Raw genomic sequence first — 19854 nt, 5'->3', positions numbered from 1 at the left:
TATCATCAGAATTAGTGGCAGGGATAAATGTTTCAGGTCTGTATGGAGGTGATGGCTTTTGGCCAGCATACAGACAGACACAGATGTGTTTTAAAAGTAGGCCTGTATTTTCCCAGAAAGACAATTTTTCTAAAGAGACGAGGCTTCTAAGATTCAATATGTGTTCTATGGAAGCACCTAATAGAACAAGCCAAGACTGTCTCAATTGCAATAACTTTAGAGGGTGTTAATAAAAAGGCACGGATCAAAAGGCAATAGGGCCACTAACTGAAAGCTTTAATATGTGTACAAAAAAGAGCTAAAGAAAATTAACAATCATGACTTACCAGGTCATCTGAAAAACTACAAAATACAGATGCCGGAGGTTCACACAGCGGTCTTCTAAGAGCTTGCTGTGCTGTGAAATGTGGGGTATTCCACAGGAGCATTGCACAGTCACCACTTATCTGCATGGGGGATGAGGGATCTGAGTGTAGCCACTGGCAAAGGTTTAGGTCTTCATGTGGAAGAACATGAGATGAGTGGGAATCCACCGGCTGTGCTGCAGTTGTCATAAAGCGCCATCGTCATGATAAGAACAGCTGATGTCCACTGAGCTTGCCCTGTGGACTGGCACTGCTCTAAGTGCTATCCATATATTACCTCATTTAATCATCAGTAGGAGACCCTGTGGTATGGTTTGAATATTTGTCCCCTCCAACACTCATGTTGAAACTTAATCCCCAATGTGGCAGTATGGAGAGGTGGGGCCTTTAAGAGGTGATTGGGTCATGAGGGCTCTGCCTTCATGAATAGATTAATCCATTCACTCATTAATGGATTCATGAGCAAATGGGTTAATGAGTTGTCATGGGACGGGAACCAGTGGCTTTATAAGAAGAGGAAGAGAGACCTGAGCTAGCACACTCAGCCCCCTCGCCATGTGATATGCTGTGCCACCTTGGGACTCCGCGAATAGTCCCCACCAGCAAGAAGGCCCTCACTAGATGCAGCCCCTGGATCTTGGACTTCTCAGCCTCCAGAACTGTAAGAAATAAATTCTTTTTGCTTTTTAATAAATTACCCAGTTTCAGATATTCTGTTAAAAGCAACAGAAAACAGACTCAGATACCCAGAGAAGTTAGGTAATCAGCCCAAGGTCACAGAGCCAGAAAGCAGAGGAGTTGGAGTTCAAACCCAGGTAGTCCAAATACAGAGGCCAATGAAGGTCAGAGAGTACCTTGTCCCATCTCATGCATGAGCTCATGTGAGTACACTGGCAGGCATAAATGTTTGCTCTTCTTAAACTGTATTATCTTTCTCGAGCATATTCTCTCTCTCTCTCTCTCCCTCCCACCCCAAATATAGGTAGTAGAATCTGTGTAAGACAATCTGAGGAATGCAATGGCATCATAATTTGAAAATACTCTCCAGGTCTCTACTTGAGAGTCAGATTGAAGCCATGGACCTCTCTGAATCTAGCAGAATGCCTTACACAGAGAATATTAATAAATTTTGTTGACAGTGGGTGAAGTTTGCCAGTGGCAAAAGGGATGTGGTAGGAAAGATGAGCTCCAGCAGTGACATCCAGGACCAAGCAGTATGCCTGGCACACAGAAGGGGCTGAGAATGCTTTTTGGAAAATGAAAATGTAGGAGGTAGGAGGTAAGGGTGGGAGAGAAAGAATAAAGGAAGATAAGGAAGGAGAGGATGAGGAAGGAAGGAGGGAGGGAGAAAGAGATGGAGGAAGAAAGGGAGGGAGGGAGGAAGGAGGAAAGGAGGAAAGAGGAGAGGAGGGGAAAGGACAGACGACCACTTAAGCATATGCGCCACCATTCCAATTTGAATACCATTGTCAGCTACTGGTGAGCAGCAGAGGATTTGCAGGGGTGCATGGAGGTAAGAAGAGGGTCCTGAATGCCCCCCCAGAACTGCACCCCAATGCACTCACCTACTTCACACCCCTTTGCTTATCTACTGGGTCCCAAATCACTGCAGTTACTCCTTCTAGAAGGAAAAAAGAAAGATCTTGCTTTGGAGAACAAATGCATCCATTCTCAGTCATTTGGTTTGGGAAGGAATGACCTCCTGTTGGCTCTACCTAATGAGAGGAGGGCGACGTAAGACTGTCAGCCTATCCCATCTCCCATGGCCCCAGCGAATCAACAGGTCAGAGACGGCACAAACCCCAACTAAAGGCAAGACTCAGGGTGATGTTTTCAGTTTCTTCTTGGAAAGAAAAGCTTTGTCTCTCATCCTCATAGACGGTGACATAGGGGTGTGAGGTCTAGACATCCTGTGGACGCTTGCTACCTGGACTCTGGCCTAGACAGCCAGAAGCAGACAGCCTGAGGACGAGAGCGGCACCTTTCTAAGGCAGAGCAGACGAGAGGGAGTATCCCGGCGAAATGGTAGTATTATCTGGGCTGCTGGATCCTGGTTCACCTGAGGCCAACCTACTTCAGTTATGTGGGCCAACCAATTCCATGTACTATCTAGGCCCCATGTCAGCTACTCTTCCCTCATTTGCTGCACAAAGATCCTGACTGATACACTCTTTCTGTGAGTCCTGAATGGATCTTGCATTCTCAAATACAGGTGTCAAGTCACCAAAGAGTTTTCCTTCATGCTGTAATATAAGCTACCGATGCAATCGAGAACTCTCAAAGAGCTCGGAATTCCAAAAGACAATTTTAAACCTCAGGCAGAAACCTGATGAAAGATGAGATGACTAGATCCCCGGGCCTGGATTTCACCCCTTACCTTGACTGGGGCTAGCAAGATCTGTTTTCATTTTTTTCTAGGCACAGACATCTTACACCCAACTGCTAATACATTATTTACTAAGGGAACCTGTTGTACTTAATCGGTATCTTTTATGTTTCTGGTCATCAGGTTGTCTTGTCTCAGATTTAAAACTCTTTGAGAGAAGGAATTATATCTGCTTAACCCACTTTAGACAGAAACTAAGGGACAAAAGCTGCTGAAACCTGATAAATGCTTGTGGGTGCAGCCGCTACTGATGATCCTACAACTTCAAGCATATCCTGAAGCAAGGGTATAAAACTTCCAACCTTACCTTGAACTCCAGTCAACATTTTCCTGGAAGTCTTAAGTTAAATCCAGGACTGCTTTTTCCAGAGTTTTGCTAAGCACTAGTCATGTTCAAGGTCAAAATTATAAGAAATCTTGGGTTGAAATTAATTCTGCTTATCCGATATCATCAACCACCCTTTGTGTAATATAGGTCCCTCTCTCCACCCCCACCCTACCCCACCCCTCAACGCACACAAAGGATTTTCACTCAAGGTACAACCAGAACTTTTCTTGCTCTCAACAACACGGAAGAGTAAAGAGATTACGAGGCTTGAGTCAAACAATCTGACCAGGTTTGACTGCTTCTTTCTTGCTGTGTGAGCTTAGGCAAGTTACTTAACCTCTCAACATCCTATTTTTCTATAAATACAATGTCAGTATAGCATCTGCCCCAAATATATCTGAGGGTTTGCATGACAATCACACAAGACACTGTAGCAGAGTCATTGTAAATATTGATAAGAATGCATCCACACTCTCACTCTTACACTTAGCTGAGCAAGCAAAGCTTTCAGACAGCTTCTTGATTCACCCTGCATGTCTCTCTTAGATACTATTCTTCTTTCAGCCTGATGAGTAGTGAAATCAACTATATTTAGCAAGCGTTTGAGCAGCATTCCAACAGGCCCAGCCTAACACTCCCCTGGAGGTTGGAACTTAAAATCCATTTTAAAACTTTTTTTTTTCTTTTTTTTTTTTTTGGTGAGAGTTGCAAACTACATTTCAAAATACAAAGCACACACAAAAAGTACAATGCTCTTTCACTCCAGAAGTATCTTCAGGGCCAAGATGACTTGTCATCATCCTCTGTCATGTAAAAGCACTGCCAAGCGCCAAACTTCTCTGGTGGCTCAACACAGCATATGGTTCAGAGTTGGGCAGGGCTAGCCTACCTTCTTATGTCTTTTATACCATCAATAAAGTTGACTAATGACCTTGAAATCTTAGAACATCTGACTTTATAGGTAAGTTATGTCTCTGCCAAAGAAGATAAAATCACAGATAGTACATTTATGTTCTGGTTTACCACAAAAAGGGAAGCACTGGACAGTGATTCCAGATGTCACTCAACTCACCTGAACCTGGCCAGTGTTTATTGATGGTCTAGTAAACACAAACCTCTGTGCCTATAACTACAGCCATTCAAAGAGAGTGATGATTCCTGAGCCCAGTCAAAAAGAAGACTCAAGAGAACTGCTTCATTTTATTTTTAAATAAATAGACTTTGATTATTTTATCACCTTTGTGATTATGTTTTACCTATAGTTTACATAAAGTAAAATTCATCACTTTTAAGTGTAAAGTTTCATGAGTCTTGACAAATATATATATGGTTGTGTAACTACCACTGTAACCAAGATATGGAACATTTTTATTAGCCCAAAACATTACTTCATGCCTCTTTGCAGTAACCAATGGGATTGATTTTTAAATTGAATAAATATTTTAAGGCACAAGGAATAAAAGAGAGGTTACTGAACCAAATGAACCCTCCAAAAACCAAATTGAGATTATAAATAAAGACAGGCCGTGAAGTTAATGTTCCCACTGGAGCAACGGCATGCCACTTACTTATATGTTCTAGACTGGGTGGCATGGAAACCTCTGCTTCAAATGGTCTTTAATCCCCAATCACACAAGGTGATGCTAAGGGGCTTCTTTCAGCACTGGCTCAATCCACCAATGGTCCAAGTGACTTGCTAAAGACCAGAAGGGCCAAGTCAATGGAAGGGCTGAGAATAGGCTGCTGAACACCCTAAACAATGACAATGCCCTTCCAAAGACAGAATCAAAGAGTGACAGAGTCCTTGCAAATATAGCAGACAAAAGAGAGCTGACTTTCAGAAACGGTTCATCTTTCAATTCACATGGGAAGGTGATGACAACTAAATATTTTGGAACTCAGGACACTTAATGCTCATCCAACAGTGTTGTTCTGACCAACTCAGATAGCAGAACTCCAAGATGGCTCTGAAAAATTGAATAAAAGATGGTTTATCTAGCATCTCCAAATCTCCTGCAGTTTATAGTCTTAAATGTTAGCAATCTATTACTCTCGTGCCACCCAGTTAATATATAAATGCTCTCTACTAACTGTAGGCATGAGATCACTTTCCCATTAGACACCAACTCTTAGAAACACCAAACAACAGATTGGAACCACTCCCAGCAGCCCTTCCAGTAGGTGAGCACAAAAACCATAGAGGAAGGCAATGTTATGCATCCTTTAAATGTTCTAGTAATGAATCCAGTCCTCATGCTATTTACCAGGGAAAGAAATAAACAACCCTGAGCTCAGGTTCAGGCTGTGGAGAGTTTTTGATTGTCAACTAGGAAATAACTGCTCTGTGGTTGCTTCCTTTTATCTCACCTAGATTGAATTACATGTGCTAAGAGCTTCAATACCCACATATCATTACTGAAAATCCAACTCATTACAAACTCACCTAAATGTAAATGAAAAACACAATTGGTCATTGTTTTATTACATTCAAAGAAGATTGGACAATTATGCACCATTAATTTTCTTCTTATTCAAGTATATTTTCCTTTGCAACCAAGTTAGCATCACCAAATTTATCTATGTACAAAGGTCAAAAGAAGCATGCTGCTAGTTCATAGTAGTTAATTTTTAGGAATTTATATTGGGATGGAGGGAAGATAATATCAAGGGAGGACTTACCAAGAAAGTGATGCTTGACTTAAGCCATAAAACAAAGGAGGAACAAAGTAGAATGGGGTGAGGCAAAAAAAAAAAACACATTTCAAGGAAAGAAGCATGTGTGAAGGCATACAAGTGTTAATGGCCATGAACTTTGGGGAACTGTAAGAGGTACACATCCAGAGGGCAGAGTAAGAATGTAGGCAGGAGTGAGATGTTCAGGTTCATCAGGTTATGCACGTTATATAATCAGGAAATGGAATCTCCTTCTGCAGGCATTCAAAGCCCACCAACTGATTTTAAGCAGTTTAAAATGGAAATGCATGACTTTTTTCTTTAAAACAACTGCCCTTGGGATGGTCCAGAATGTGGAATGAAGGAGGTCCAGAGCCAGGGAGACCAGTTTATTGACCATTGCAACAGCCCAACCAAAAGATCACGAGAACCTAAAGTAGGAAAGTAAAAGTAGGGATGGAGAGAGGAAAAGAACAATTCAGAAACATTAAGGGATTCTTCTAACAAAACCCAGTGACTAGTGGTACATCAGCAATGAGGGAGAATTAGAAGTCTAGAGTTATTCCAAGATTTACTTTTGAGTGATAGGTAATTCACCCAGAGAGTAAACACAAGAAGAACAATTTATAGGACAAATTAGAAAACTTGCTATTTATACATGGTAAATTTGAGTTGTCTATAACAGATCTGTCTACTGATACCACTTTTGATATAGAACTCAGGGGCAAAATTTTGTCTAAAGGAAAAAGGTGAAAATTAGAAGTGCCTAAAATGGACAACGGTCTAATATCTAGAATATATAAGGGACTTCTGCAAATCCATCCAATAGAAAAAAGAATTCTAGATAGAAAAATGGTCAAAGGACAATGGGCAATTAACAGAAAAGGAAACCCCCCCAAATTTCTCAAGCACATGGAGAGATGATCTAATTCATTAATAATATGAGAAATGAAAATTAAAATAGCAATAGTATGTTATTCTATATCTATTCTACCAGAGAAAAATTAGAAAGCTACATAACATGAAGTGTTGGCCTGTATTTGAAGACACAGAAACTCAGGAACTGGTGGAAGTAGATGAGAGAAGGCATTCTGCAGTGCAGTCTAACAGTATTTGGTCAAAATGGACTAAATTAAGTACAGACACCCCTCTGACCTGACAGTTCTGCTCCTGGATACACATCTCATAGAAAGTCCCACATGTGTGCACAGGGGGCCTGTGCAGCAGTCTGACTGTCACTGCTGAGGGACGTGAGAGGCAGAATGCCAGGATGCACACGGACTGTGATGCAGAGTCAGAAGCAACACCCTGAATGCACGCAGAGCCACCAAGAGGATCTTAAAACATAGTTTTAGTGGAAAAAAGTAAGAAATCAAATATAATCTGTTACACAGTACTAGTCACAATACATAAAAACATATGCAAATAAAACAATATACACAAAAGACTACCCAATAAATACATTCTTGTGGTTGTCTATGGTGGTCCAGCCAATCTCAGAAAAAAAGATATACATTAATTTTTTTTAAGTAATAAGAAATGGACCTTCCATTGGACCAATTATGAAAAGATTATTCAATGATGAGTATGATTAACTCAACTCTCTGTGCCTGAGGGCCAACACAGAGGGAAGAGGGCGAGACGAGGAGATGGGCAAGGAGAGATTAGCAGAAAGACTGGCCATTGTGCTGGCTGTGCTGTGTGTTCTTCGTTCTTCGTTTGCCCCTTTCCACCCTGGAGTTCCCACTTCATTCAGTGTCCTACTTCCTTCCCTTGCAGGCTGGACTCTACAGGCTGCCCTCTGGCTTCCAGCTGGGTCTGGCCCATAGGAGGCTCCAGCAGGAGACTGGAGGGTGAAAAAAGAGAGAAGCCGGGGTGTTCCTTCCTCTCTCCCCAGTTCAGCTCCCGTCTGACAGCCCGTCTTCCACAGCTCCAGACCTCACCAGGCTATGGCTACCCCAATCCTTTCCCCGCCCCTTCTCAGTCCTGGGGTGTTAGCAGCTTCCTACTACTGCTAGTCCCAGGTTTCCCCTCCCCATTCCTTCTTGACCTATTTTGTTTCCTGAGCCTCAACCATACCTCTATAGACCAGGTTATTAAGTTACTATATTAAGTTCTCCCTAGCAAATCTCTTTTGAGGGTGCCATCTCTTTCCTTCCTTGATCCTAACTGAGTCAACTATAAAGAGTTTCAGGGCAATAACTACTATGATAAGGGCTTTTTTAAAAATAATACAGGAGATTCTTGAACATATTTATCTGCTGAGGGAAAATAATTCCCATCATTCTGTGGCAGAAGCAATGTATGGGAGACTGAGTAATTAGTAGCCCACTCGCTATCTCTCCCATTTCTGTCATCCATCATGACTGATCTGGGAGATGAAATAGCAGCGATCTAAAGGACACGGTAAGAATCAAGGTCATCATAGATCAGTAGATACCCAAATTCTTGCAGGATTAACACTGTCTGGATTCCAACAACCAACTGAGTATGTTCAAGATAAAGCTATAGTACATGTTTTAAATTGGGGATTGGCAACAAATGGCTGTGGACTACATTCTAAGGAGAAAGTGTTTTCATATAGACTATGGGTCATTTCTAATTTCAACAGCACAGCCAGGTCCAGCTGCACATTTCTGATCTTTGGTCCTGCCCATAACCTTCTCTGCAAGTCCTCCTTGTGTACCCTGTATGAATAGGATGCTTCCTACCCACCAATTAGTAATGCACCAAGCCCATTTCCCTTAACCTGTATTATAATTGTGTTTCCATATGTTTTCCTTATTTGTTATTCATTGTCTTCCTCATTAGACTGTAAGTTCCACCATGGGGACCATGTCTAGGACATAGAAGGTCCTTAATAAATATTTCTGGAGTGAATAAATGGTGAACAGCAGGGGTGACACAAAGAGCAAATAGAGGGTAGACAAGGACTAATTCCCCCAGCACCGTGTTTATGGGTGGTGGACCCCAGATGGCCTTCCTTGTAGTCAAAACATATTTCTCAGATCTGGCTCCTCTGAGTGTAGATGGGTGTACCCTTGTTTGAGATTGTAAATATCTCTAGTGAGTAGGGCTCAAGTCTGCGTGTGTTTGCCTTATTTTGCACAGCATTTGGCACTGCCCCAAGCACAGATGGGCGCCCCATAAATATTATTGAAGGATGATGACACAAAGGATTATTTAATGCCTCTGTGTGGGGTGGAGATGGACTTCGGGCCACAAATATACTTTGAATGTGCTTTACTTCACAAATCATTTGGACCAAAATGTTTTCAGCAACACAGACTCATCTCCAGCCACAAATCAGACACATTCAGAATGACAAAGCCCCAAAAGAATGTCACTTTCAAGGCCGAGACTGTATCATTCTGGGGTAAATGGAATCCTTGTTTTAGTGACACTGGAAGAGTAGAAATTAAAGATAACTGAAAGTCTTCCCTCGGGGAACCACAATTGTCTGCGAACAATAAAAGTTTGTCTGCATAATTCATCAGTTTCAAGTGTGCAGTCCCCGCCCCCTTATTCTGGAATCCCAGGGGTTTAGGCAAATGTGCCCTTTAATGTGTCTCAACAACATACCCAGTGGCCATTCTTCCGGGGCTGGCATTTATGGGCACATTCCTATGAATTTATTAATTTTTTAAAAAAATTAAGGTATATGGGAAACCACTATTGAAATCAAAATTTTGAAGCCACATTTATTTTACCTAGGAAGAAAGAAACTTATAAAGTGTACATCATGAGAATCCACCTGGGAGCCACACAACAGATCAAATACCCAAAACAAATTACCACGTCAGAGCCCCACAGAATTCTGAATCCCAACCAGCAAGCATGAATAATCCTTTTAAATGGTCACTTACATATCAGAACAGGTCCATTGTGAAATTTCTAAGCAAGGCCTCTGGTTTCTGACTGAAACAGAGATTTATTGGTAAGGGGGGAATAAAGTGAAATCAAGAACTAGTGGGAAATTTCCACAAGAAAAGAGGACAAATGGTTTTTGTTGTCAGAATGAAACCAGCCTCTCCCGGCGATGGTTTGGAAGGTTGTTGGCTACCCCACGGGAGAGTTGGGCAATATTCTCAACTGGTTTCTCAGAGACCTTCCTGATCTCACTGTAGTTACCAGACAGATGCAGTAGTAAACTATATCAGAAGACCTAGTTTCAAATCTTGGGTCAGTTTCTAATTAGCTGTGGGACCTTATACAAGTCACTTAACCTCTCTGATCATTGGTTCAACATCTTTAATATGAGGAGAATAATGCCCATTCCAATTACTTCATTAAATCATTGCAAAGATAAAGTAAGATGATGTATTAAAAAGTCTTTCTAAATTATAAAATTCTGTACAAGTGGAAGGGTTAAATATACTCCCAGAGTATCAAATAACCTGTATAGCACTCAGGATCCTATATGACTCTGACTTCTCAATTTCTAGAGATGGTCCCATTTTTGCTTTTTTCTCTACAGTTTTACTGAGGTGTTTTTTTTTTTTTTTTGGTAAGAAAATATATAAGCAAAGCTAAATGGAAAAAAAAACATGGACTCACACACCCTACTCTTTGGTGCTGCCAGGCAAGAATTTTAAACTGAATTTAGTTCACCATCATGGACTTGATGTCAATATCACCTGAGGGAGAGAAGTAAAGTGGGAGGCATCCAAAACCTATAAGATTCTTCTCCCCTCTGGTGGAAGAATACAAGGCCAATTTATAAAAATCAACTGTATTTCTAACATTAGTTAGAAATATTAGAATATTAATTAGAAATAATATCAAACAGCAAACAATTAGAAAATTAAACTTATAAAATTATTCCATTTACAATAGCACCAAAATACATAAAATACTCAGGAATAAATTTATGAAAAATTGTGTCAGATATCTACACTAAAAGCCCCAAATATATGTAAGAGAAATTAAAGAAAACCAAAAAGCAGAGATATATCACATTCATGAATTGGAAGACTCAATATTATTAAAATGCAATCCTCCCCAAATCACCCTATAGATTCAATATGATCCCAATCAAAATCGCAATAGGCTTTTATAGAAATTGAGATGTTAATTCTAAAATGTAAATAAAATGCAGAGGACCTAGGATATAGAATTTTCTTTTAATTTGAGAAAGAAGAAAAAAGTAATGGAGGGTTCACCTGATTCCAGTGTAATATTTGCATAAGGATGAACAAATAGATCAATGGAATAGAATACAAAATCCTAAAGCAGGTCCATGTATATATGGTCAATTGTTTTGACCACATATAATAATAAAGTCACCAAGGCTATTCAGGGAAAAGAAAATTCTTCTCAATAAATAGGATTAGAACAACTGCATATGGGGAAAAGGTGAACCATGATCCCTACTTCACACTACACAAAATTAATTCAAAATTATCATAGACATAAATATAAAAGGCTGCAATGAATTCTAGAAGAAAACAGAGGGAAAGTATCTTTCTAACTTTGGGGTAAGCAAATATTTCTTGTAGAAGACACAAATATATATAATAACCATATTATTAATTATAAGAAAAAATAAACTAGACTTCGTCAAAATTTAAAATGTCATCTCATCAAAAGACATTATTAAGAAAATGAAAAGGCAAGCAAAAGGTAGAGAGAAAATATTTGCAATACATATATATGACAAAAAACTTATTATCCAGAATATACAAAGAACTTCTACAAATCCATAACAAAAAGACAATCAGCTCACCTTTAAAAATGAGCAAATACATTTTGAACAGCTATATAACAAAAGAAGTTACACAAATGGCCAAAGCACCATATGAAAAGGAGCTCGACATCACTAGTCACCGGGATGACGCAAATCTAAGCCACAGTGAAATAATATTTTGCACTCTCTAAAATGGCTAAAATAAAAAAGACTGGCCACACCGTATGTTGATTAGGATAGGAAGTAACTGAAACTCTCATACATTGCAATTAAGAGTGTAAAGTGGAAACCAGTTTGGCAGTTTCTTGTAAACTGAAACATACATCTACCCTACAACCAGCCTTCCATCCCTAAATATTTACCCAGGAGTCATGAAGATGCATCCACAAAAAGACCTGTGTAAGAATTCTCATAGCAGCATGAATCATAATAGCTAATAACAGGAAACAACCAAATGTCCATCAACAGGAGATTGCAAAAATAAATTGTGATATATTTAAACATTAGTATATGACACATCAAAAAGGAACGAAATACTGACATATGCAATGGATGTGAATGAGTTAAAAATATATATTAAGTGAAAAGGGCCAGTTACAATGAGTACATAGCATACAATTCCATTTCTGTGAAGTTTAAGAATTGGCAAATGTCCGTATGGCAACAGAAGTTATAACAATGGTTGCCCACCGAGGATTGGGAGAAGACACAGGGAAACTTTCAGAGATGATGGGAATGTTCCATATTTTAATCTCAGTTGGTCGTTACACGGATGTACATTTTTTAAAACTCATTGAATTGTACCCTTTAAGGCTACGCATTCACTGTATATACATTTTATCTCATGAATTAATGAATAAATAACACTAGGAGAAAATAAATACGAAATCCCAAAAGGTGGGATTCTGCAGGACAACTGGTCAGATCTCTTCAAAAGTCATGGTCATTAAGTGAAAGAGAAAATAAAAGGATTGTGCTAGATGAACAAAGACTGAATAGACATAACCAGATGAGACACGTGGTCTTGGATGGGATACTACTTTGGGAAAACCATCCATAAAAGGTGTTCTGGGAACAGTCAGGGGGAATTTAAATACAACCTTGGTTTCAGATGACTTAGAAATTTGTTAATAGTAAGTTGGCAATTCCTGATGGATAAGAAAAAGCAGTTTATAAGCAGTATGTACTTTCTGATCTCTTTTTGGTATTTATAAAAGACAAATATATATGTATATGTATGTTACATTATGTATTTTAATTATATGTGTATAATATATATGTATAGAAAGAGATCCAGTAAGGAATATACATTTATCTATTAACATAGTAACCCAGAGAAGAGGGTATGAGGTTTACATTTTCTTATTTGTTTGTGTTTTCTAACTTTCCACCATGCACACGTACTGCTTCCATAATAATAGACAATGTTTGAAAATATTACACTCTGAAATTCACTGTTTTATAATACAAGATAAGAGATGGTAAGATGGATAGGGCAAGAAGAAAGAAACCTAACACTGTTTAATCCCCTACTAAGTGAATCTCCTGTTGGGCACTTTCCATGTACTATCTCATTTCATTCTTACAACAAACCTATGAAGTATCATCCCTATTTTTACAGAGCTAATAAAGGTACAAGCTAACATTTGAACACAATATAATCTGACCTCAAAACCCATGCTCTTTCCACCTCACTTATATATATTTTCAGATTTAGTAAGTTTCATTACTAAACATTTATGTAGTATTTACTATGTACCAGTCACTCTGTTACATGTTTTACATGAATCCCCTTATTCATACTGCATAACAATCCATATGCTACTATTATTCCTATTTTACAGATAAGAAAACTGAGGCACAGCTATCAAATGTGTGTTTCAAGTTCCCACAGCTAATAAGTGGCAGAACCAAGAATTCAGCTCAGGCCACCTGATTCTCCATTTCCTACCCAGTACACTATGCCATGTCTCTAAGCTCCTGTGCTTTCAACAAGTTCCACATGGAGTAGGGGAGAATGAATGCCACCTACCAACGAAGGAGACATTGACATCAGAGGTCTACCATAAAGTTTCTCACGGTGACATCCTTGCTTACCTGTCCAGGGCCATGCTGGTTGGCATACTCCTCCCAAACCCGCGGACCCCCATCTGACGAAAGTATGGAATGCAAGAGAGGTTGGCAGCAATGATGGCCAGGGAGTCAGAAGGGCTCACAAAGAAACCATTTTGGCCTAGGATCATATAACGGTCCTGTGGGAAGGAATGTGTGAAAATGATCAGACAGGAGCATCTGCTACTAACAGCCCATTCCTATAATCATCACAAGCCACTTCACTGTCATCTTAGATTTAATAATATAACTTGAATGAGGCCAAAGAGAGCATGGGAAAGCTTCTTTTAAAGCCCTGAATATCAAAGGCTGAGAATCTTGACACAACTAGGAATGTCCCACCTGTTGAAATGTGGATGACTACCTCATGCTCCAGATATTTAATTTCTTCTTTCCCCCAAATGGAATGAAGAACAGGGTTCCTGCAGAAATAGCTGGTTCCTTAACATGGTGCTTTCAACCAAACCAGCTGTACATAAAGGTTTGTTACATGAACAACATTTTTTTAAAAAAAGAGACAACGTCTTTATAACATAATGCCAATCTATAACTAAGAAAAGTAATGGCTATTTAATTGCAATACTTTGCCATGACACAGAAGAGCAGACGCAGAGCCAGTTAGAGCACACATACCCCAAACGTGTTAGCTCCAGATGTGTGTATTAATTCTGTGATTTCCAAGACTTGATTCATTATATGGTCAAAGGGTCAGCAGGCAGAAAAACTTTTCTACTTACCCCATCAGCATCAAATGCAGCTCCAAATCCATATTCCCCTCCTTTCATGGCTTCCAGAAGAGTCGTTGCATATGTCAGGTTTGGGTCAGGATGTTGCCCTCCAAAGTCTTCCAGGGGAACACAGTTTATTGCAGAATTGGCTGGGGCCCCCAGCTCATCACACAGAACTTTTCTCACATAGGGTCCCATAACTAAAAATAAGATACACAGAAATGTGAAATATTTTCAGAACCCTTCCCCAGGGTATTTTGTTATGGTTAGAACAAGAAAGGCCATTTAATAACTCATAAGGAAAAGATAATTTCTACAGGTTTTTTTCAAGACACAACACAGAATTTATTACACATCTACTATGTGCCAGTTATTGTATTAGGCATTGGAAGATGTATTCAATAATCCAGTTACATGAAATTTTTCTCCCCACACTTTTCTAAAACATTGCCAGAAAGAAATCAGCTATGTAATAATGATTCATTGTCTGTTGTTTTTCATGTATTAAAAGCTTTAGCTGAATATATGCAAAAACACTAAAGGGCTCTAGCAATGTTTTTTGTCTCTGCAATCATTTGGGTCTTGCCAAGTATATAATTAAATATTGTAAACCACTGAAGCATATAAAACTAAGCACATTTTACAAAATAAATGCTAAGTAGTAGTATTCCCCAGTTCAATGAACATTTATGGAGTGCCTAACATGGAACTCTTATGTTATGACCTGAAGGGATCATATTGCAGGGATACAAAGTACACAGTTCCTACATTACTGGGCTCTTACTCTAGCAGTGGGGTGAGGCAAAGCTGTAGATTAGTGACTGCAGCGGTAAAACTAAAAGAGATGTGTCCATCAATGCATATTTATGAAATAATTAGATCCAGTGGCTCAAGAAAAGCAATGACCACAGGTAAGGCTTTAAGGAGAAAGCAGCATTTCTGAGGGAACTTGAAAGAATATAAATTTGACAGGGGTTAGGAGCGGGAAGCCATCCAGATGGAAGGAACATTATGAGCAAAAGAATAGGTTAGAACATAAGGCACACTTGGTGATCAGCATGTAATCTTGCTAGATGACATATATGTGAAGTACTGCTTCCTACTTACTTCCCACCAGTACAACACAATCCTCCAATAGTGAACATCTCTTGATTTTGCCTGCCCAGCACCCATTTCTCTTCCCCTAGATGCAGCATTTGGGATTTCTTTGGAAGAACCACTGCCTTCCCCATCTTAGCTCATGTGGTCTGGGTATGGCTAAATCCCACTTCCCCCAAATCAGAGAAGGTAAAAAGTAACTTAGGCCTGCTGAATCAGGGTGCTCCAGCCCCCAGCCAGAGTAATTGATTCAAAGATGCACATACAGTACAAAACAGGCTTGTTCAGTTTCAAACCCAGAAATATTGCTCAAACTATTTGGAAATAGAAGCTGTCTTCCCTTCAGGCCATATAATGCTAAGGCAAGAACCTGAAAGATCTTTTTCTGGTGAATATGATCAACCCAACAGGAAAAAACAGAACAGCCCAGCCAAAAGCCCTTAGAATAAAGCCCACGGGGTATAAAACCCACAATTAGCTCAGAGTGCCCAACAGATTTTTAGTCCCTCACTCTTAAACATACCAGACAGCCAAGGATCACCAAAATTTTGAGAAATGTACTTCAGATGAGACAAAAAAAAAAAAAACAAAGAGTAAAGAGAAACAGAGGAACCAGAACTGATACAGGCAGAAGAAAGCTTTTTCAAAAATTTATCAGCAAGTAGAATGGCTAAAATTAAAAAGACTAATAATACCAAGTGTTGGTGAGGATACAGAGAAACAGGAGCCCTAATGCACTGCTAGTGGCATAAATGGTACAACTATTTTGGAAAACAGTTTGTCATTTTCTCATAAAGTTAAGCATACACTTATTATATGATTCAGCAGTCCCACTCCTAGGTATTTACCCAAGACAAATGAAAACATATGTTCCCATAAAGACTTGTTCATGAATGTTTACAGCAGTTTTGTTTATAATAACCAAAAACTAGGGGGAAAACCCTAATTTTCATCAATCAGTGAATGGATAAACAAACTGTGGTACATCAATACAATGAAATACTACTCAGCAGTAACAAGGGACAACCACTAATCCATGCAACACCATGAGTGCATTTCAAAAACATGATGCTGAAGGGAGGAAGCCTGAATCAAAAGGCTACATACTGTGGGCTTCCATTTATGTGGCTTTCTGGAAAAGGCAAAACTATGGGGACAGAAAACAGATGAGTGGTTGTTAGGGGGGTAGGAATAAGGGCTTGACTACAAAGGGCCACAAGGAAACTTTTTGGAGTGATGGAAATATTCTATATCTTGACTGTGATAGTGGTTACATGACTATATGTTTGTCAAATCTTATCAAACTGTACACCTGCAAAGAGTGAGTTTTATGTGAGTTTTACCATATGTCAATTATACCTCAGTAAACCTGACTTTAAAAATATACAGCCTCCATGGAACATGACTAGGATGCTATTTTTATTTTTTTATTTTATTTTTTTTAGGATGCTATTTTTAAATGAGAAAATAGTTGGAAAATAAAAAAAAATAGGAGAGAAATTTAAAAATGTTATAGTGGAACTGAAGAACCTAATGGAAGGACTGGAAGATAAAGTGGAGGAAATCTCCCAGAAAGTAGAACAAAATAAAAAGATGGAAAATCGGGGAGTGGAGGGAGGAAGAGACTAATTAAAGGATCAGTTCAGGAGGGTAATATCTAAACAGTAGCTGTCCCGGAAAGAATGCAAAGAGAAAATAAGGGAGGAAATTGCCCAAGAAGTAATTCAAGAAATTTTCCAGAGTTAAAAGACACAGTGTCCAGAATGAAAGGGCCTGTCAAATGCCTAGCACAAAAGAGATAAATAATCTGACACTAAGATTCACTATTGTAGAATGGAGGGACACTGGAGATAAGTCAAAGGCCCTAAAAGCTTTCAGAGAAGACAAAAGACAGGCTTCACACAATGGATTAAAAATCAGAATAGTACTTGATTTCTCAAGTTCAATACTAATAGTTATTAGGCAGTGGAGCAATGTCCTCAAACTTCTGAAGGAAAATAATATATCGAACTTAGATTTTATGCCCAGACACATATCAATCAAGAGTGAGCATAGAAAAAAAAAAAGACATTTTTGGATATGCAATGAGTCCAAACAATTACCTACATGAGCTTTCTCTCACAGAGTTCCCGGAAAACATGTTCCTCCAAAATGTAGGTGTAAGTCAAGAAAGAGGAAGACAAAAGAACCAGAAAACAGGAAATTCAACATAGGAGAAAAGTAAAGAAAATTACTACAATGATGACAGGGGAGATTCCCACAGGCTCGGAGAGCAGCCAGGGCAGAGTGGAGCAAATAGAGATCTCCAGCAAAATGAAGTGGGAGAAGACTTAGACACTGGGAAGAGCCTGGGGGTTAATAATGGTAAATACATTTAATAAAAGGCAAGCAATGAGAAAATAAGGCAATTACTAATTCCAAGGAAATCAAAAAGTTGTGCTATAAAGGAAATATAAAATGTGGCACAGCTCAGCAGTGCTGTGATAATGTAAACGGTGGATACTGATCTTACCAAACTGACGCTATAATTAAATTAGGGAAGTTTGTTTGAATTTGGTGGGTGGAGAGGGTGAAAAATAACTACAAACTCACCCTCCACAGTGTGAAGTCTGTAAAGCACAAAGCTGAAAAATCAACAAGGAGCTATATAGTCATGGTATTGAGTCATAGGGATATAAATACTAAAAGAAACAGCTAAAAGAGTTGAAGAAGGTTGACTCCGGAAAGCAGGAAATTGGAGGGAAGAAAGGAGTTTGGGATAGATTTTTTTCATAATAAACCTTGAACTATTTGACTGTTTAAACTATGGCATGTACCATGATCAAATAAATAAAGAACTACAGCATTACTCTATCCACTCCACACTCAAACAGGAATGCCTCAGACTCATTTGTTGAACGTTTGTTTTCATTCACATCATAAGAGAGAGATTGGAGTCCTGAAGTTTTCCAGAACATTCTAAATATCTGAACATACACATGTGTGAATATCTATAACTCCAACCTTCCTCATAATCTCAAAAACCCAACATGTGTAGAGGTCTCGACATTTCTTGCCCATTGATTTATAGAAAACCATGGGCTCACCTCCATGCATTGCATCAACGCGGATCTTCAGTTGGCTGGGCCCAGTCAGCAAACTCTTGATGGCATTAAAGTCAAAGATGGTTCGAAGGAGGTTGAGATAGATATCCACCGGGTCCACTATCTCCACTAAAGATAGGAAAACAAAAGGAAATGTCAATGACTGTATACCCAGGAAAGATACTTGGAAGCATAAAAAAGAATCACTACCCTAATAGCATGAAATCCTGACAATTCCATCATTGCCCCACACCTTATGTGAGAAGTAAAACATCCATTGGTAGACAAAATCACAAATAAAGGCACAATCAAGATACTACAAACTTTTCAGATGCAGAATGGGTGTAAATACTAGCAAGTTATAAATTCTTCTTTGCAAGTGAAAAATCAACCACAAGAATAAATTAATATAAAAATGAGCCCTGTTACCTCTGCCCCCACCTTCTTTCCACCGCCTCCTTCCCCAAAAATGTACACCTCTCAACGCTAAGGGGCATCCTGGCATATCCAGTTGCCTTCCCTGTGGGAGTTAGCCAAAGAATGACTCAGCTGGTATGAAACAAATCAAGTAGTGACCTAAGAAGTGACCCCTATTTTCCAAATGCCATTGTGCCCACCAGATTCAGAATTAACAATGAAGAATATACTCCTGAGTTTGCCTGAAATCTGACCTAGTACCCAATTTCCAGATGAATGGCAAATATCTAGAAATCCCCATTAAACACAAATGCTGTCTAGTATCTGGCATCACTCAATGACCAGGAATTCAAAATAAGTCTTTTCCTTGACATACTAACAACCCAGAATACATTACATTTTTCAAACTTAGCAATCAGTACCATAATCAATACTCAGCACTTTTCATAGAAATAGTAAATATTTGACACTTTAGGCACTAAGATTTGCCCAGGAGCTCTGATTTTTAAGTTTATAGTTAAATTTTCAAACTTATGAACACTGTTCTGCAAATTTTTCAAATACATACTACTTTGGAACCTTGAAGTACTTAAACATATATTGAAGATATTACCAATCCACCTTCAGTAATTTTCTATAAATCCAGATGCAACATTTAATGGATGAAATTTCAATATGTGATATGAAATCATCCCTTCATCTGGTCAAGTGCACATCTAACAATATTTTTTCTTGCACTTAAATTAATGTTGGATTTGTGTCCACTCAAATATAATGTAATTACTTTTTAAGGAAATGGAGAGTTTAAAATTATCTTTTGATATGAGGGGTATATTAACTTATAAAATAATTAAAAATTAATCCACATGAACTGTATACCTAAAAATGGTTAAAATGGTAATTTTATGTAATATAAATTTTATGTATATTTTACTACAATAAAAAATAATTTATAAAATAAAAGGTTGTTCCCTGAAT

At 38.7% G+C, this 19854-nt stretch overlaps 1 protein-coding gene across 1 annotated transcript in view; it reads right to left on the bottom strand.

Annotated features, from left to right (window-relative positions):
- PGM5 (phosphoglucomutase 5) overlaps positions 1 to 19854 on the bottom strand; it is a 164767-nt gene that overhangs the window by 114564 nt on the left and 30349 nt on the right. The window contains exons 4-6 of the mRNA XM_045562397.1: positions 18463 to 18588; positions 14288 to 14478; positions 13536 to 13690 (exon numbers count right to left, since the gene is read on the bottom strand). Of these exons, the coding sequence (XP_045418353.1) occupies positions 13536 to 13690; positions 14288 to 14478; positions 18463 to 18588 (472 nt within the window). The remainder of the gene's footprint in view (positions 1 to 13535; positions 13691 to 14287; positions 14479 to 18462; positions 18589 to 19854) is intronic.

This window comes from Lemur catta, chromosome 10, assembly GCF_020740605.2.
Source record: "Lemur catta isolate mLemCat1 chromosome 10, mLemCat1.pri, whole genome shotgun sequence".
Lineage (NCBI taxonomy): Eukaryota > Metazoa > Chordata > Mammalia > Primates > Lemuridae > Lemur > Lemur catta.
The sequence above is the reverse complement of the archived record's forward strand: the minus strand, read 5'-3'. Positions and strand labels throughout refer to the sequence as shown.